The 21,030-nt window shown below is 40.0% G+C and overlaps 1 protein-coding gene across 1 annotated transcript; it reads left to right on the top strand.

Moving 5' to 3' along the window:
• Positions 1-679: 679 nt before the first annotated feature.
• On the top strand, positions 680-20,458 carry LOC104070511 (DDB1- and CUL4-associated factor 5-like; the record flags this gene model as incomplete). Its single annotated transcript, XM_009578279.1, has 3 exons — positions 680-746; positions 11,983-12,110; positions 18,650-20,458. Coding segments are annotated over 3 exons (2,004 nt in total), but the record flags the coding sequence as incomplete, so codon positions are not given.
• Between the last annotated feature and the right edge of the window lie 572 nt (positions 20,459-21,030).

The raw sequence follows: 21,030 nt of genomic DNA, 5'->3' as shown, positions 1-21,030 counted from the left end.
CTTCAAATTGCATATTGCCTAAACTTCTGTACAATAAAGAGATTGCTTATCATTCATGCACTGTTGAAAAAGGGCAGCCTTCCATCTCCTCAGAGTAACTATAACCAGGAAAAAAATGAACAGTATGATAAATGTGGGTTTTTTAAACCGCTTGACACTAGCTTTGGTTTTGTTCAGTGTTCAAGATTATCCTCAGTGACTGACTTCTGACGGTCTTAGTAGACTGATGAGCCCGACATGTTTGTGTGTAATGACATGCTAGCTCTCTTCTTAGGTATGTGTTTGATGGAGTTTTCCTTGTTAGTTCAGGAGATGAGAAAAAAGGATGAAAGACATTGACATTAAAAAAAGACCAGAGTTGCAGGCTCCAAGATACGAGAGTTTGAACTAGACATGCTTGTATTAAAGCCAACCAAAATCCATAGCCTTATTTAGCAAAGAAAACATACACTTTGGGCAGTAGCATTAGATACTTGAAGCATGCTTTTGAATTTTGGTCCGTTTATATGCATGCAACATTTTTGTGCTGGTACCTCACCTCCATTTAAGGGTAAGTTGATCAGTGAGTACAAATTATCTTTTTTTCTCATTTTTGGTTTGGAGAAACTAGATCAACAATAAAATAACATAATTCAGGTGACACTTTGTGGTAAACTGCTTTTATTTTTATTCCTAACAGTACATCCTTTCGGGCTCTGATGACTTCAATTTATATATGTGGAGGATTCCTCCAGATCCAGAAGCAGGTAAGTTTTGTTGGTTTGTAATTTGGGGCCGGGGGGGACAGGTGTCTGACAAATACTAGTTAGGTTTTTTGAAAGATCGCTGTTCTCACTCAGCCTCTGAATCTAGAGTAATTCGGATGAAAGCTGGATGGGGAGAGTTTACAAATGCCTAATCCAATGTCTGGATAACAATGACCAATGCCATCTGAGTCTTTTATCATACTGATTTTCTTTTTACTTCTCTTCTCATATAATAATCTTTTAAATCTAGATGAGCTCATAAAGAGGAAGAGCTGTGGCTGAAGCAGGGTGTGTCTTTCTTCCCTCTTGTCTACCAACTCTGCTGCTTCTAAGCTGATCTGAGTTCACTGAAGAACTTAGGATCTGTTACTAAGAAATTTCATTTCATAATGAAGCTTGCAGCATAAAATGGTGCTGGGTTCACAGGCTGCTCCTTACAGCTCCAGTGCATTGGCCTCTCTTCCCCCCTGTTTTTTCATCTTGCACCAAAACCCTCCCACTGATTTCTAATGCAGAGCAGTTATGCTCTTTTATTTCTGGGTGGAGAAGCACTATCAGCTGGTGGAAATGACCACTTTTGACTCATTTATGACCCTTTCCCATGCTGGGGCAGACATGCTAAGCAAATAGCACTAGTTCAGCTCCGTGTGAAAGTATAAGAGAGGGGTGCTAGAGTAAAGAAAAGCAGCAATGTGTGCGGGATGTAACAGTAGTGTTGTAGATGCCACAGTGGTCAGTGCCTAATTTGATATTGTCTAGTATTGTGTAGGGTTTGGCAATACGACACTCTAAGCCATACAACGTCAGCGTATCTCTTCTGTTGAAACAAATCACTGTGCTCTTTCAGAAGGGTGTTGAATCTTGATTGAAAGACTCAAGACTTTAGGAAATGTACTACCGTTTCTATTTTTAATGGCTCTGACAGTTTAAACTGTACATTTTAGTGGTATTAAGTACAACTGAGTGCTATCCTATGGTCTCAGGTGCTTTAGCAATAGTGAGAGCAAATTACAAGCTGTGTTAGAGGTAAAATGAAAATATTTTGTTTCATTTTCAAAGGCTGTTAATCACAGCTGTGTAATCCACAGCTGAGAGGATGACTAGCCTCTAAAAGGTTTGGTTAACGGCAGGGTTTTGAGGAAAATGCCATTCTAATTTTGGATTGCTTACTTAACCAACATTTGATGTTGCAGTCCAGAAGTCCTGAAGATGGTCCTGCTATAAATATACCAGTACCTTGGCCTTCTATCTTTGTGTAGGGTTTATAGAGACTTCTCCCTGCTTTCCTTTTAATTTGTACGATTTCCTTTTGCACCTGAAACTATTTTACTGCTACTTATGGAATTTCCTCCTAGTTAAAACGAAGGTTACATACATTTAAATTAATTATTTATCTGGAAGTTTTATGTGTGGACTGTAGAATTACATTTTATGCATGTTACTATACCTGTCCTGACTCCATTTGTAAATTCTGGATTTGGGGTTTTGTGTTTATCTGGCTGTGATGCTCTTGAAAACTTTTTTTCCCAGGCAGCTGCAGATGACAAACTTTTTACCTGGGATCTTTGCACAAAGAGTGATAGCTAGAATTACCAAAAAACAATGTCATATGTGTTTTGGTCAGCTTTCTTGTTTCTGGTTCTTGTAACTTGAGGAAGGGTGTCAGTAAACTTGCAACATTTCCGTTACAAAATTAATTACTTAATGTCAATTGCCCTCAGTGGTTGCTTAATGGATCAGAAGATCCTGTAGTAGGAATGTGTATGTCTTGAGCAGTTCTCTTATTCAAACATTTTAGCTAAAGTCATGATCTTTGTTTTGTTAGACCTAAAGATACAACTTCTGTGGCAAATAACTTATTGGCCATCCAAACCACCTGTGATAGGCTTATTGAAGCTGCTCTTTTCTTCATTCAGCTCATCTTGAAGGGTTGTGCCTGTCTTGAACATGATGAAACATACTTTCTTAAATTTCATCCTGTGGTTCAGAATAATTGTTCAGCTGGAGAGGTAGCTGTGCTTCCTTCTTGGAGAAAGAATCTTGCTGTAGGGATGTGGAGACCTTGGAAAGCTTCTGCTTCAATGGAAAACTCCTTGTTCTCATGTTCTAGCTTAAAATAGGAGTGTCTTTGGGTCTGTGATCTGAGGGGGTGGAATGTGGTCTTTCATTTAAAATATTGTACAGACTAGACAGGATGATGTAATGTCCTGTACTGTTGGTTGGTATTTTAAATAAAAATATCTCTCTAACTGATTTCTACTAACTGATTTCTACTTTCTGGTTGAATTCAGACATTGTGTTGCTATAAATATTTATGATACGACCCCCTTAAATTATATCAGCTATTTGTAAATAGCAACTTTTTTTGCAAGTGTAAATCTTTCTACAGAGCTGCATCCTAACAACTCTGAAATAGATTATTTTGCTTAAGTACAGGTGCAGCAAGTACTAGCTATCTAATGGTTAGCAACATTACTACACAAAAGATGAAGAGAAGTGGGAAGGAACACACCAGTCAGACAACTGCAAACATATTTCAAGTTGGAGGAGTGCGGTTACCTGTGTTGGTATTTTGCCAGGAAAATGGAACAAATTCTGCTGGTTTTTTGCAAATAATCATAATTTAGAGGTGTCCTCCCAGTTGGTTGCATGGAGTCATTCCCCCTCAGCTGGAAACTCTGCCAGTGGTTTTGTTCGGTCCCGTTATTAGACAGGATTTACTCTGGGGGGGGGAGGTCTGTGAAAAAAGGTATTTCCTAAATTGCTCAGGAAACTGTTCTGTCAAAGAGTTTTATTGGCTGTCTCCCTCCACAATCTTGGATTATTCTGAATAGGCCAGGATTTCCTATGCCAGAAGGTTGGTTGCTTTTTTACCACCTTTTGTCCTTTCTTGAAGGTGGAATATTTTGCTCATTTTTCCACTTTCTTCTCCATCCAAGTACTACCCAGCTTTCCACTGTGCTTCAGAAGTAATCACCAATTGTTTGGTGAATTTTTTAGCCAATTTCCCCTTTAAAATGTATATCCTAGTTTTCTTCAGAGGCAGAGTTTCTAGCAAAATTAATACATTAGTCTGGCAGAAGAAAAGCAATCTTGATTTTCCACAGCTTTTACTTGACTCCAAGGCAAGCTAGAAGTGAGAAGAGACACTGGCCCTACGTGGCCTGCCCAGCAAGACTGTTAACATATAAGCACTTCAGGCAGTATTTAAACCTGACTCCTATAAACATGGTCTCTTAGCTGGTAAAGAATCCCTGTTCAAGACAGAACCTGACATGTCTTATGGGGTAATAGAGGGCTTAGTAGACCAAATATTTTGCAAAATGGAGTTTGCATTCCTCACCCACTACTCTGAATCATCTTTGCAACTCAGAGCTTGTCTCTTGCTTTTGAAATATTGCTCGAAGATGCTATGTGAGGGATATGATATTTATTTGCGATTGAGAAGGCAGTTGGGGAACCTTCAGTTTACGTGAGCAGGCTGTCACCAGACCTCTGAAAAACTTCACTAAATCAGAACAGCAAACTCCATTTCAAAACCTCTTTTTAATTGTCTTTGACTGTAACTGCTAGCAAGAAAGGGCCTGTCATTGTGGTCCAGTTACTAAACTAATTGCACCAGTCTTCAGCAGAACTGATGCAATTTTTCTTCCCTTTTTTTATCCTCATTGGGCATTGTAAATGCAGACACCTCTAAGCTTGAAGAAGTCAGCAACAGATCTTTTACAACATTTGAAGAGGGTTATCTCATTGGAGACAGCTTGTGGTTTAAGTTCTCAAAGTTCCAGGCTGATAAGTGAAGATGAATAATAGATGATTAAGTGTTTCTTAATGTCTTTGGCTATTTTTGAGATTTTTATATATGTGCACACATGCATGTATATATTCCAGTTGAGTTGGGGCGGGGGGAAGCCATCTGGCCCAATGGGGAGCATGCTCTGGAAGGTTTGTATTTTTTAGAAAATTGATTTTTCTGAGGTGTGGTCTTGGGATCTAAACTGTTTTACTTTTAGGACTGTAGTTTGTCTCTTCCTTCAGGTCAGTGTTGACCAAGCATGCTATGTTTGATTATCACAGCAGGGGTGGGGCAGTGTAGAAGAGGTTCTTGTATTCAGTGGAGTTTAGGCTGGTTTCCGTGTCATGTGGATTGTAATACCAGAAACCTGTGGAAGTGTTGTGGCTAGATGGCATCTATCAGAAAACAAGGTGGTGTTGGGTGCTTTGTAGTGCTGTAGCCAAGCGGAGGAAGATTTGGCATCTGTGAGTGTTTCTCTCACCAGCCTTAACATGTTTGATACCTAATTTAGCACTAGAAAGCTGAAGATAACACTGAGCACTGGGAGAGGCTGGAGAAGCCTTGGTCCCCAGCAACTAGCCATCTGATCGGACCAAAGCTCCTTTGTCTTTATTGTATTGAACATGTTTGCAGCTACCAGTACAAAATAAATGTACAGGCAAGCAGTTTTCACACCTCCATTTAAAAAAAAAAAACAGCTATCGGTTGTGTGATAATTTCACTTATTTTATTCCCTTTAAGTTCAGAAAGCATAGTCGTTGGTGGTAATTTGCATGGTTCCAATAACCATTGTAAAAAACATTGCGACCTATGCAGTTAAACACACCAAAAGAGCAATCTCGCTCGGGCCAGGAGAGGGGACAGAGTGTAAAGTTTATTTCTATGGTAATTTTGTCTTAGCTTTCATATTGTTGTTCAACTCTACTGGTGATAACAACAGTGGGAGGGTTGGTATAGATAAGGTGTAGATAGATATGGCAGATACTTAGCAGCAACAAAAGAAGGGAGAAAATATACATCCAAAAATAGCCACTATCACTACAGCTTTCTGCATGTTCTTTAGATGTTTAAGTATGAATTTTTTCTTTGGCTTCTGGAACCTCTGCAGAGGTACAAGACCACCATGGGGCTGGCTCTAGGTGTAGGCTAGGCAAAGTGGGTGATTGCCTGGAAGAGCAGGTGGCCTGAGGCAGGTGCTGATGCCAGCCCACTGCTCCCTGTGCTTACGCTAAAGCTCTGCGAGGCCACACTGATCCTTTCACCTGGCCTGGGAGGTGGGGGTGGGTTCGAAGGTGATGAAGGAAGCAGTCTGCAGATGGAGTTGGAGCTGCTTTCTTACGGGGAGAAGCTCCCTTTCGCTTTCTCTTGTACTAGCAGAAGTACTAAGCTGGAGTCCCCTGCTGCCTCCTCCAAACTGTCTCCTCTTACCATGCTGGGAGGAGAAGGGATCTTGGCCAGCCCTTGCTGTTCTCACCCCATCTTTGATGCGGCCAAAGTCAGTTTTGCCTGTGCTGCTGAGAAACCTTGAAGTTGCTCTGGCTGCTGCCAGACCTGGCGTCAGATTCCTGATCCCACTAGAAGGGATGCTGCCAGGCCCTGTGCTCTCAGGACAAGAGTGCTTATGTTTAAATCTAGTTTCTCTACAAACAGATCTCTGAGGAGCAAAGCCACCTGCTGGCATGCATTGTACGAAACAAGTACAGGTGTGTGAGTGACCAGCGAGACACTTTTTAAGGAGTCTAAACATAATCTGCTGCACTGAAGGCAGAGGCCCTATATGCTATGCATATTTACTTGCATTGTGCTGTGCATTGACTTTCCAATCTACGGTATCTCTCTTCTGTTAGCGCATCATGACCTTATAGGATTCAAATGCAGAGCAGTGGCCCACAGTCTAAGTGTGTCCCAGATTATTATTAATGAAAACTAAATTAATTTAAAAGAGCTTCCTACTGTAGTGCCAAGTACTACAGTGGAATGGTATGCTATGGCACACTGGCAGCAGCTGCAAATATCTGGTTCTTCTCAGGAGTTTTCAGCACTTTGAGTAATTCACAAGGCTTGTATGAAGTTATGCTTTAGTCTGTGGAACGTCTTTCTACCTTATATGAACAACCAGTGGGACTTCTTTTTCAGTGTCCTAGATAGAAGGGACTTATTCTTAATGAGGTCATTTAATTCCCGTTACAGAGCCAGTGGAGGATTGTTCCTTATCCCAGCAAGTTCTCTGGCACTTTGACAGTTTTTTAAATGTTTGGAACCATGCAGCTTCCATTAGTTTAGAGACTGTTCTACATTCTTACAGGATTTCTGCTCTAGGGCACTTTTCCTAATAAGCTATCACTTCCCTTTTTTCCTTATCCTTCAAAAAATTCATTCTTTTGTTTTTGTTTTTTTAAACGCTGCTATGTGTTGTGGAACTTGTGCATGGGAAGTCAGATTGCTGTCCAAATACCTCACTCTCCTTCATTATGATTTATTAGTGTTTTTTAAAATGTGTTGGTATATACCATCCCGCATGTTCTCAATATGTGACATGTCAACTCATTTGCATAAATATTTACAAAAATGCATAATTAACAAGGATTTCATTAGCAAAATATTTAAAACATAAAATAATAAGGCAAACCAAGAAGTAATCACTTTGGCAACTTAGTAGACATCTACTACTTCAAAGCATTGTATTATTCCTTCTGTCTGTATTGGAGCCTGTAGATATGCCTTGTTTTGCCATGGTATTCTTGTCAAACGCGTGTAGAGGAAATCTGTTTTAAAATGTACTCTTCAGATTTAGCCTTTTATAAGTTATTTCTTTCAGCTGGTCAGATAACATAGTAGGATATTATTGAAAGAATTTTTTAAGACTTTGTATTGCTCCTCTTTGGAGCACTTATCTGCAGGGTGTAGAGGAAGAGGGATTTTCTTGACATTTCACTTTGTATATCAAATAAAAGCAGACCAGAAAAAACATCGACCAGCAGAGCTAGAACACTAAACCACTATTCAGAACTGTCTTTAAGCATAGCAATTTTTGGAAAGTATTGCAAAACCAGCTAGTATATCTCCATCCCCTCCCTCCAGTTGTTAGAGGTTAGAAAGTTAGAAACCTTCTAAAATTGGTATAATCAGCCACCAAAGACTTCAAGATTTTTTTTTTATATGTTATTAATAACATATATGTAAGCTAATGGCTTCTGTATAAACACTGCTTATACACATGGTAACTATCTAAGAATATAAAAGCTGCCATGCTAAACCAGTTGCGTGACCTGCTCATGCCACTAAATTCAAAAGCAAACAAACAACACCCCCATCCCCTAAAAACACCCTCAAACCTCAAAAGCAAAATTTGAGTTTTATTGGGATAGCAGAGGTCAATTCTGGTGAAACAATGCAAATAAAAATACCAGTTCAAGTGAAGACAGCAAAAAGAAATAGAATTTATTACATGTAAAAAAGGAAGATGGCCTCAGGAATTCGAGCAGTTTGTGGCCAACCTCCACTTAATGTACAGATACACATTTTTTTTTGCCAGCAGACATGAGCAAACTTAACTCACACTGTGAGATGGCTAGAAGCTGTATGGCTGCAGCTAAGGCTCTGCTGAGAGACCAGGGGGATTCCAGACAAGTCTGGACACAAGCAAACCATCTACCACGCAGATACTCATGTAATTTGATACCAACTTTTCTGGGCTGCTATGAAGTGAAGGGATTACTGTCAGGATAAGGATGTAGAAGGTGGCTCTGCATGAAGCTCTGAATTAGAGACATCGCTTAAGTGCATAGGAGGTGATAGACTAAAATTGCATCCGGCAAGGAGTTGCCCAAAAATGACATTCTGGGGCAGTCTATTATATTTGACACAAAGATCATCAGAGTGTTGCTGGAGTCAATACTTTTTGGTTTAAATGATTAAAACCTCTCGTACTACTGGAAAAAGCTGACTGCTAAGCTTTGTGATTGCAGTAATCTGCTCCTCAGGGACTTTTCCTGTAATTGGGCAGTTAATTGTTTTACGGGGCTTTTTAGTGAAGTTCACCTTCACTCTAAGAGGAATGAAGCATGTTCTAGTACTATATTTCCTCTGATTTTTACCACTGAAATTTAAGGAACTTCAATATTAAAGCAGAAAGCTTTGGAATTCCGCCATAGAATCATAGAACCACAGAATGGTTTTGGTTGGAAGGGACCTTTAAAGATCACCTGGTTCCAACCCCCCCGACAAGGGCAGGGACATCTTTCACTAGATCAGGTTACTCAAAGCCCCATCCAACATGACCTTGAGCACTCCAAAGATGGGGCATCCACAACTTCTCTGTTGGTTGACCTGTTCCAGTATCTCACCACCCTCATCGTAAACAATGTCTTCCTTCCTCATCATAAACAGCCAATCTAAATCTACGCTCTTTCAGCTTAAAACTGTTGCCCCTTCTCCTGTCACTACAAGCCTTGGTAAAAAGTCTCCTCTGTCTTTCTTATAAGCCCCCTTTACTGAATGGCTGAAATCGGGTCTCCCCAGAGCCTTCTCTTCTCCAGGCTGAACAACCCCAACTCTCTCAGCCTTTCCTCAGAGGAGACGTGTTCCATCCCTCTGATTTTTGTGGCCCTCCTCTGGACCTGCTCCAACAGGTCCATGTCTTTCCTGTGCTGGGCACCTCAGAGCTGAACGCAGTATTCCAGGTGGGATCTCACCAGAGCAGAGTAAAAGGGGAGAATCACTTCGTTCAACCTGCTGGCCATGCTGCTTTTTATGCAGCCCAGGGTATGATTGGCTTTCTGGGCTTCAGACTCTCTGAATTTGACTACAGCCTAGGGAGAGCTGTGTTCTAGACATGTCGTCTAGTGCTCTTAGTGTATTGATAAGCATCTTAAGTTTAATTAAATAATTTAAATTAAATTTAATTAAAAAACTTATTACTGTTCTACTAGGAATATAATCATGGGTTAATTCATACTGCTGACAGTCCCACAAGAGGCCAATGACTGACTTGGAAATGCGGCCCAAGATATTGGTGCCCTAAATTTGTATTTCATCTCCATTATAATTCTTTCTTTGCTCATTGTCTCTGTAACTTCTGATTCTTTTGTGAGTGTTTTGTAGGGCATATTTCTTGTTTTGTACTGAATTCAGGCAGCTTAGAGTCCATGGATAGTTAAAACTGGTAATAGGTATTACTTACAGATTTGGAAACGTTTCCTAAGCAAATTGTCTCTTCATTCCCGAGGCCCTCTTTCCTGGAATATTCGTCTGCTAGGTCAAGATACATGCATTGAGAACTGGACTTGATGTCATCATCTACTGTTGGCTTGATAGATGCAATTGGATTGACAACTGTGATTTGGCTGGAAGGAATGCTGTGGGAGTAGGGCAACTTGCCATCAGCCATAGATGTGGTCATGAATGTCTAGCATGGTGAGCAGAATGAAAGGACGTGGGGAATCTTATAAAATGGAAAAGAAAATCAAGAAAGCCCATTTGGCATTTAATGAACTTGCTCTCCGATCAGTTACTTCTCAGTCAATTTTGCTTACACTGGTGAAATCTTGCTGCAATGGCTAAAGGCAGAACTTCTCTCCAAACCTTTACAGAAAATACAAGCGTACCCAAATAAAGGAACTGTTCCAAGTAGCTCAGTCTCAGTGCGGTTTCAGTGAATATATGTGGAGGTTAACTGGACTGATAGTCTCCCTTTCAAGTTTTTTTTAATTTTAAATGAGCCTTAATTTTATATACAAAGTCTTTAAAATGGCCATGCCTTTTGGTCCTTGAAGTTACTTGCCATCTCTTTTCCCTTCTTCAGACATGTTATCTTTCTATCCCAAAGTGCCATGAGACTGCAGTTTGGTCTGCAAAAATTGATTTGTGCAAACTGAACACTTTCAAGAAGCAGTAAAAGATCTACCTGCAAATTTTTAGGGTTGGATGACTTCTCATTTCTGAATCCTTATCATGGTTTGTACGCCATGTACACATCAGTCTGGTTCTTCACAGTGTAGTTATAATGAGTGGAAGGGATAGAGTACTTTTTCTAAGAGGAGAGGGGCTAAACATAAGCTCACTAGCTGCAGTTCTTTATCGTTTATGTAACCTAACAAATGGAAGGGGATACAGGAATGCCTTTTTTTTTTTTCTTCAGGGGGAGGGGAGGGCTTTGACCCTTCTATCTTGCTACTCTTCAGTGTTAGTGCAAGTTTTTCTTTAGGAAATGCGTATTGCAGGAGAACTCTGACTCTGTTTTAGATGATAAGTTGTTCAACATCGGGCTTAGGGCTCAAACCAGCAGCTATTTCAGCTGAAAGATCTCCTGTTGAGGACAAAGGAGGATAACAAACATCTCCAGCGAAAAGAACATAAAGTTTACTTGTTTAGTGTTAAGATGACTTTAAGTAGCACAGAAGCTAATGAAATTATTTTAACTTTCTGTAAGGTGTGCTTATGTCCTTTGAAGTTGTAAATAGCAAGATTGCTTTTCTCTGAAGTGGTTTTCAGTTTTTACCTCCCCTCTTTTAAAAGTTTTGATTTCTTTCACTGAAGATGTTCATCATAGCATGTTGATTGACATTTGTTTATTCAGATGCATAGGTGTGCTTTCTAACAAATTTATGGTTTTAATTGTGTGAATCTATGAATATAAAAAATTACTGTGTGGCAGTTTCTTGCTTTGGTATATAGACCTAGTAAGAGTCAATGACCAAGCAGAAAAGTTGTCTGGCTTCTGTTTTGAGTTTTACCATTAGCACAAAAGCATTCCACTTCAGCTAATTCCCTGCCTTGTGACAAAGAATGATATAACCCACTGGTCAGATGTGTTATTTAAGGTACCTCTTTAAGCTTGATTCACAGAAATACAAGTTGTTACAGATCTCAGTCTAGGGAAGGTTATACTAAGTCCAGCTGTAATGTAGTAACTCAGGTTAGTAGCCTTGAAGATTTGCCTCCTTTAGATTCCTACCCATCAGACCAGAGTCAACTGTGACAGTAATGAACTGCTGATTTAAAAAATAAATAAATTTTAAAAAGAGTGTAGCTATTAAAAAAGTCAACCTCTTTATTTGTCTCTGCTTCAAATTTACAAACTGTGAGTAGTGTCATGCCTTAGGCACTATGGTTTGACTGGTGATTTCATTAAGTATGTATGTTGTTCTTATTCACATACTTGTCATATTAGGTCAAAAACCTTCATTGTTTGTTTAGATAGTTGAACTAAAGCTAGCTTCCAAGTCCTAATTTGCAGGAAGGATGCTTTTCATCAAACTTGCAGATTTTCATAGGGACATTGCTCATAAAATTGGAATTCTGCAGCCAATGCAGGCCTTAAAATATTGCAAAATAAAGCTGAAGCGCCTTGTCAAATATAATATGACTTCAAATTATTATGAATGAAAGCAATATGAAGATTTAATTATTCATTTCATTGTGTGCTTGTTTTTCCCCTAGGTGGCATTGGCAGGGTCGTCAATGGTGCTTTTATGGTATTGAAAGGTCATCGGTCAATTGTAAACCAAGTCCGGTTTAATCCTCACACTTACATGATCTGTTCTTCTGGCGTTGAAAAGATTATAAAGGTAAGACTAATTATCAGAAAATGTGTTCTTTCAAAATTTCAGGAAGAAATTCTTTGTTTTGCTCAGCATCGTTCTTTTCCACACCCATCCTGTCTCCTCATCTTATTCTTTTGTAAAGTGGTATGTCTCATTTGCTGGCTAAACTGATGCAAATTTTTAATTGGGCATTTCAACTTTAAACTCTGTTTCAATTTTTTAAAGATTTTAGAGGTAACGAATAAGATCAGAATTTCCTGGATTTGTACCTCGAAAAAGGAATTTTTTCCCAGTATCATTCTGTATATAACTGAAGTATCACGCAAACAGTCTTTCTCGGGAGAGTTTAGTCACAGCTGTAACCTAGCTGAATTTGGCCCAAATACCGCCTCAGGAGCCCTTCTATAATTTTTGTACACACTTCTGCATTGAATCAATTCAACATACCTTTCTGTGGCTTCCAGAGGAAACAGGAGTCTTAATACCTTCCACAATATGTCTTTTCTGAATCCTCTAACAATGTACAGTATTTTTAGAAAGTTTGTGCTTTTTTATGTGGAATGGAAAGAGATAACAAACTTTGTTAGGTTCTGAAACTGTCTTTCCTTAAGGGAAGACAGCCAATACTGTGGGAGCAAGGCAGAAACTTTTTTGTCATTCCTAATAGCAGAGGTTGAGGGTGGGGAGGCAAAGAGTTATGCTACGCTAATGCACTTTGCATTCTGCTGCCATAGAAATTTTGCTATAATTTAGGTCTATCAACAAGATGAAAGAAGCCAGAACAATTTTATTTTTAAGTAGGATAATGAGAACTGATGCTGCTTCTATTTGTTGAATGACTTCATGAAAGTCTTACCTGCATGTGGCTATAAATGAGGTCGTTTGAGTATTAGTAAATATGTAGTAAAAATGTAGCTTTAGTCAGCTACAAGTTGACTGAATGAACTTGTCTGCAACGGAATGTTTTAGTGGTCTGCAACTTATGGACCAGAACTGGCCCAAATCCTTGGGACCGTGGCCCAATGCCTAGCTGCATCGCTTGCATTACAGCTACTATCAGCATTTGGGGTCTGATTGTAGTTTAGCTTCCCTTCTCTTCTATCTTCCACTGGTACTTTAGTTTGCTTTTCTACTTTTTTCTTCATCTGTGTCCCTCTAACAGGTTTGATCACAAATCTATCAAATACAGGCTTTGAACAAAAGAGCATTGAACAGTCTTAGCAGCTCACCGATTTTTCAATTTCCAAGCAATCAAACTGCCACTGTTTAACAGCAGTTTTGCTAGAGGCATTTTTTATGCTTTGAGAACTTGATTCACACAGCCTGAATTCTCCCTTTTGGATTTTAGATCTGCTGACCCTTCACCCTATGAATCCTTCCTGCATGAGTGTGCTTAGACTGTTGGATTAGCATTGGTATAAACATCCCCTGTGTCGCTTTTGTGTACTTCTGCTAGGGTTTTGGCGGGGCTTTTTTTGCCTAGTGATTAAAAGGTTAGTTCGATTAAGGCCCCAGTCACAGGTTGTGTAACTCTTTCAAAGACACCTCTGCTTGAATGCTTCCTTAGAAGAGAACGCCTGTTGTGTCGCAGTATGTGCAATGGCACTCGTGTAGCTGCTTTGAAGGAACTGAATTCCCCAAACATTGCAAGCTAGAAACAAATTAAGGGAAAGGTGTTTAATGTATTAAGTTTATTAGCGAGCCAGAACTTCTTACCCTTTTGTTGTATGTCATTTTGTCTCAGCTTGTAACGTGCCTTGTTTGGGGATCAGGTTGTTTTAAGGCTCATATCTTGTCTGATCTGCATGACTGAACTCTTTAGACGTACTGTCTTAGTGAACAGCGGTTTGTGGGTGACCGTACAATGGTGGTTTCTTCTTCACTCCATCTACTTCTGCAGATAGGCTGGAGGCTAGTAACTGCTGCTGGCAGAAGGGCAAAACAGGAAAAACACCACCAGCAGTTCTGAGGGGCTATTTACTGCATTAAAAACAGCTGGGAACGCAAGTCCTTCCCTTGCATGACTATCTTTCCCCCATATAAATGCTTGATGTGCTTGCTCGGAGAAGTTGAGATGACAAGAGGAAGAGCCATAAATAAAAATTGTAGTTAGGTTTTTTATGTTTTCTTGTTTTGTTGGGTTTTGTTTGTTTGTTTTAATCAGTTCCTTAAGAAGTGTCCTTCCTTTTACTGTCCTTCAACTGTCTTCTACTAAAAATCTTTCTGGAATTAAGTCACAGAAGATAACTTCACTGTGGTTGGCTGGTATTCCGTTTCCTCAATTGTAGAAACTCTGTGGTGAATTAAAAATGGGGATGCAAGTAGTTGTCTGAGCCCTTGATTTTTAGACCAGCTGGCCTAAATTTAGTACTTCTAGAAGTGAGGAACTGATAGCACCAGAATCAAAGCATGATACAGATAAGCCATTCAATAATTCCACATGCTTCTGCCAACACGCTTGCTATTTTAATGCTGATGGCAAATGAGATACGAATTCATCTCAGGCCTAGCCCTGCTGAAATGAATAGTATTCACAAGAATGATTTTGACCTTTGCGGTTACGGTTTTTTTGCTTTAGTTTTATTTGTTGTCAAGCACCTGCAAGAATATAATTCAGTAACTCTGTGGTTTAGGGTTTGATTTCTGCTAGGACTGAGAATACAATGGATAAGATGGGGGGGGTGGGGGGTGAATATTCAAGTGAGGAGATTTCAGAAACCTAAAATAAGATTCAACAAGCTCATTAATAAAGCATACTAGAAGCCTTGACTTCAGACAGTGTGTGCTGGACACGTCAACCCAGATGAACTGCTCATTGACCTCCATTTCAGAAACCTGAACCTCAGTAAAATTGTGTGGAAAAGCACAGCTGTGAACTAAAATTACCACTTGCAGCAAGCATTCACCATGAGGGCTAAAGCAATATAAAATAGAAAAATACCACTTTCTCCTCAGTTAAGTGTGTGAGACATTGGGATGTGCTGGCAGGAAAATGAATTGCATTGCAGGAGAAATAAATGAGACATTCCCGCTGATGTGTGGGGCTTAGAGGAGGGCCACGGAGAATTATGCAGTTAGAAGATGGTTCCAGAAAAGCTAAAATAGATAAAGTGCATAAGGATTCTCAGAAAGAAATACTGTTTTATGTTGGAAATGGAATACTCTGTAACTCTGGTTCTGAGCACAGCAGTTTTAGGGCCCATTTGTTCAAAAATCATCAGTATATCAAAGATAGCAAAGTCTATTTGCCCATGTTGCTATGGTGACAGATTAATGTAATTGTGGCTAGCTGCCTCTGCCTAATCAGATAATCTAATATAGCTGGTTTTAATTATTCTCATGCTATGGGCATAACTACTTTTCTGTTTCAAAATTTGAGGGTTTGCCACTGTGGAATACAAGCAATTCAAAGATGCCCTCTGAAGCATCTCTGCTGAATTAGAGAACCAGTTTTGTACTCCCTTTTTCTGTTATTGTTCCTATTTTTATATCTGTACTCGGGGCATCAAGTGAGTAATATTCAGCTCCTTAATCCTCTGACAGAGAAAGAACTTCTTGATAGATTGTTGCTTCAGTGGGATGGTTTGCCAACTTACTTTCTCCAATTTGCTCACATTCTTCCTCGATATGGCATCAGTCATGAAAAAGGCAAAGGCATTCCATTTACAAAGAAGCCCATTTCAGATGCTGCAGAGAGCACTGGACCAGTTGCTGCCAGTTTAGAGACTTCCCGGTTCTGCCAAGGATAGATTCTTAGTCTGATTTCTTTCTGGGACTCTGGCAGGCCCTCGCACTCCCTCATGGCAAAATGTCTAAACAGTAGGGATATCGATCTCCAGAGATATCTGATCCTGTACAAACAGGTATTCATCCTGAATTCCCTTGACTTCTCTTTAATATTTACTCCTTCTCTCTGAAGAAATCGGAAGGGAAAAGCCTCAGTATGGACTCTTTGTAGCTATCTTTTCAATATTTAACACTGCTGTATTTTCTGTGATGCTTGCAGAGTGAGCAAAAAGATCTGGTAGCACTAACAAGGATGTGGAATCTCTCTGTGCACACTTTATGTACCTTTTTAGATGACTTTTCATTATAAAACAGACCTTTCCCAGAGGGACTTCAGAGCAGACTACCTCTTCTCCATTTTTATTGGTTCATACAGAATCTAAGAGTTTTCTAATTCTCTTGCTTAAAAAAAAAAAAATTATAAAACCTGGTGATCAATCTGATACTGCTAAGACTATTTGAGGAAGGGGCATGCCAGCCTGCTTGTCCAGGCATGCAGTATGAAGCATTTACAAGAAGGTATATGCTTCTTAAACACAAAAAGATCTGATCTACTTGCTGAAATGCTCAGTAAATGGGACAGAGGGGAAAAGATCTGATAAATTATGAGAGATGGTACTGAACATGTGCTAGTTAAATCATCAAGAAGGCACCAACTCAGAGCAAACAGAGTTCTATTTTTCTATTAAAAAACTTGGTGTATTCCCAAATCAACAATCTCTGTGTTGCATCCACTGAGAGAAGACTCTTTCCTACCTTGTCTTTAGGAAGTGGAGCATGGGAAATAATTGGAGAATGAAGAGAGATTCTTTCTGTTCTCTTGAATAATTCAAAAAGGTTAAGAATGGTTAAGAATGGTTGGGCTTAGGTTGGATTTTGTTATCTTTATCCAAACCTGATGCTTGTCCTTTGAGCTGTATGTCTAGTAAGTGCAGTGCTTGAACCAAGCAATGGAGACTGTCTTCATTCTGGTTTCAAGTATTATATTAATGAACTGTACTGGAAGAGAATCTGCTTAAGTACTGCAAATAATAAAAATAGCAATTAAGTACAAATAGCGAATACACCTTGATACTGAGACATGTTCCTAGGAATAGGCTAATGTAATGCAATGTAAAATTCCTTTGCCTTTGCTCTGGAAGGCAGCTTGATGATTGCCATAGAGAAAAAGGTATATCTGCAGCCCACTTCAATTTTGGAATAGTGTCTTTATTATCTACATAGCCAGATCATATGTGGATGCTCAGTTAACCATAAATTACAGAGGATGCAAAGTAAAGGCGAAGTTCAGGAGAATTCCAGAATAAAGGTTACCTGTACGTATTAAATTTCGCTGTACTAAACAAGTAATAAACAAGTAATTTATTTTGTTTTACTTCCAATAATAATTTAGTCTTACTTCCAATATTAAAGGTGTAAGGTCTTACTGTGCACCGTTGAAAATCTCTGTGAATACAGAATTACTGGCATTCTCGTGGGCTTTTTTTATAGTGCTTGTCATGGTAGTATCAGATTATGTTGCATGTGTTAACTATGCATCTGTGAGGTGAGTGCTGATTATCCCATTTACACAGGCAAAACACACTTTTTATTAGCGGTTTTGTCTCTTGGAACAAAACTTGACTGATTTCTATGGGAAAGGTGTTAGATGTTTTTGCCAAAGTCTATCCTAAAAGGCCAATCTGGTATAGACAGCTGGCATAGAATTTTTTTCCTTGAGCTTGTTAGCGTGGTAAAACCAAAACGTGACTGAAATCAGATATTTTATAAGCAGAACGTTAAGGCAGTGTTGTGGATAGGCTACATACTAGCTCTGCTTACAGTAAGGGTTGAGCATCATGTTAACCATCAATCTAGAATTAAGTGATAGTGGTTGTCCAATGAGGGCCTTAATCATATTGCCTCCGAATCTGTGAGTGAAACTGAGAAAGGTGAGGAGACCCAACCATTATGTTTGCTATGGGATTACCAGTTTCTTAGGGATATTGGTGGACTTTCTTTGGGGCTTTTTTTTTTTTTTTCCCTTTTCCCCTCCACACCAGGAAAATAGAGGGAAGGCTAAATGGACAGCACAGTCAAGGCTGTTGCTACTGATTAAATCATTACACTTGCAATGTTACTACCTCTCTCCACTTCAAAAGTAGCTTTCAGTAAAACTCTTCTCCTTCACCTTTCCCCACTAACTAAAACTGCTGCTGTGTCTTGAGGGGATGTTGGATGCTTTCTTTCCTTCACGACTGTTCCCTAAAGGGAGTAGTGCAGGCCTGCTTTTCACCTCCATACACTCAGCTCCCTGCCTGCTGATCAAGTGTGACTGGCTGTGCAGCTGGATGAAATGTTACTCTACATGACTGGCACAAGCAACTCCAGTTTCCTGGGAAACAAGTGCCTTCATTAGTGCTAAGATTGTATTGTAGGCAACAAACTATTCTTACCATTAGTGAGTAAGCATCCCCTATTACATAAAAATAGAGCCCTGCAATTTGGGAGAAATTGTTACACATTGAAATATTGAAATGATGGATAATCTGCAGTGTGAGAGCTTTTAAGTTCTGGATGGGTGAAGTAGATGCAGGAAAAACACATTTGTAAAGGGAGAGGGGAAAAAAAACCCCACATCTCTGGAATACTTGTAAGTATGGGTCTGAGGGGTAAAAATTAATAAAAACAATCTGTAACTTGCAAATGTTCTGCGTATTTGCGCTACTGTTCTATTTCAAATGCTTGTAATAGTTTATGAATTCAAAGACATGTATTTTTTTTATTTTCTGTTACAGATCTGGAGTCCTTACAAACAGCCTGACTGCACAGGGGATCTGGATGGTAGAATTGAGGATGATTCGCGTTGCCTCTACACTCATGAAGAGTACATCAGTCTTGTGTTGAACAGTGGTAGTGGTTTGTCCCATGATTATGCCAACCAGTCAGTCCAGGAAGATCCACGGATGATGGCCTTTTTTGACTCCTTGGTGCGCCGGGAGATCGAGGGCTGGAGTTCTGACTCGGACAGCGACCTCAGTGAGAGCACAATCCTGCAGCTCCATGCAGGAGTAAGTGAACGCTCTGCTTACAGTGAGTCTGAGTCCTCCGCCTCTTTGCATCACTCCCCATCACATGTGGCTGAAGAGTCTGATGAAACTGCCTATAACTTACGGGCCTTAAGATCAACTGAATCCCCCTCAGCCAGAGAAGACGTGGCTTCCCGTCAGCAGAGGCTCTCTGCACTGAGAAAGTATCAGGATAAACGTCTCCTGGCCCTTTCCAATGAGTCTGATTCTGATGACAATACCTGTGAGGCAGAACTAGATACAGACCTTTTCCCACGGCCACGGTCCCCAAGTCCTGAGGAGAACGAATCCAGCAGTTCCAGCAGCAGCAGCAGTACAGAAGATGAAGAGGAACTGAATGAACGACGCACGTCTATGAGGCAACGCAATGCACTGAGGCGCCGACAGAAGGTGCAAAAGGAGGAAAGGACTAGTACTAACACAGAGAATGTGACCCCATATGTAGGTGAGGATATCTATGATTACCCCCAGATCAAAGTAGATGATCTATCTTCTTCTCCAGCTTCTTCACCAGAAAGGAGTTCAGCTAGCAAAGAAGTTATCAAAGGAAGGACCTCTCCTTGTTCAGACAGTGAATCAGTGGAGAGGAAGATTTACAAAGCTTACAAATGGCTTCATTATTCTTACATATCATATTCAGCTAGTAAAGATGGTGAGTCCTCCAGAGGAGATGGGGAGAATGATGAAGGGAAACCAGGAACTAGTGGAAGGCACAGTTCAGCACACTCGCTAAATAAGGAAGATGCTAGGAACCTAAGTTCAGTGGTTCTTCAAGGTTCCCCAGCTCTTTCTACCGAAAGCCACAACAAAGAAACTTTAAAAGAATGTGGCTTGATAGAAAATTCTAGTAATGGTCAAGCTCATGAATGTGACAATCAGCGGCAGATGGAGAGTCAAGAAAACACATCTGAAGACACTAGCAGTGGAGGTATAGAGCATTCTTTTGAATCTAAAAAGCTCAATGGAAAAGCTAACCGCAAAGGGCTAAATAGTTGTACTGAAGAACCGTGCATTCAGACTGCAGGACTTGTGGAACAGAAAAATAGTCAGAACTGTCAACCAGCATCAAGCCATCACTCACTGGTCCCTCCCTTCTCCACTGTTGCCATCTGTAGCATGTCAGGTCACTGCTCCAGAAACCAGACTGATGACAGTGAGGAGAGGAGTCTTGATACCTCCTGTGTTAACCACAATAACGGCCACTTGCATCTTCGCCCTTCATGCTTCAACAATGGACAGAGTTTTGGAGAGCAGGAGACTGTGACACAAGGACTACAGGTGCACTCAAATGCTGATAATGGCAGCCTTGTACAGATGGGTGTGTCCTTGCACAAAGACTGCTGCCTGTCTGAAATGGACTCCAACAGCTACAATGTGAGCACAAGAGAGGATACTGCTGACTTGCATCCTATGGGCAGTGAGAGTACTCAGTCTCTTGGAGGACTGAAAAGACACAGAACGGAGTTGGAAGATGCAGATTCAGAGAGTTCATCCTTAGAAAAGAAGTTAAAAACATGATAAATGCAAATGTCTGTCGTAGCGTGCACTCTCTCAAAAAAAAAAAAGAAAAGGAAAAAGAAAGTATTAAAGGCACATAGAGCTTGGGTCTGAAACGTTGCGTTTGGTTCTCCATTCCATTCTTCAGTGAGTCTGTTTTAGATTGCCAGTGGTTCATGCTGTATAAAAATCCAACTTACTCCTTAATGAGACTGAGTCTAGTGTACCCATACAAGGTTCTGTTTAAAGTAAATCCTTATTAAGACGGTTGACTGAATTATTCTTGTGTGAACATGTGTCGTTTGTTCAGCCAGCCAACCAGGATGACTGCTTTAAGTTTTAATTGTTCTTCTAAGACGGAATTTTTCCATACTGACACTTATTACACATTACAGGCTGAAGAATGATTGAATTAGATCACACTGGTGGTAGCTTGGGATGTGTTTCTTGTTGAGAAAAACAGAGAAGAAACCTTTCTGGGTCCTTTATTCTGCTTCAGAAACTAAAGAAATGCAACCATTAGGGAGGATATTTTCAGAACTGAATGGTATCTTTAGAGATGATACTTGATAAAGCACTTGCTTCTGATACAG

Source organism: Fulmarus glacialis, unplaced genomic scaffold (assembly GCF_000690835.1).
Source record: "Fulmarus glacialis isolate BGI_N327 unplaced genomic scaffold, ASM69083v1 scaffold12485, whole genome shotgun sequence".
Taxonomy (NCBI): domain Eukaryota; kingdom Metazoa; phylum Chordata; class Aves; order Procellariiformes; family Procellariidae; genus Fulmarus; species Fulmarus glacialis.
This window is presented reverse-complemented; position numbering and strand designations above follow the sequence as displayed.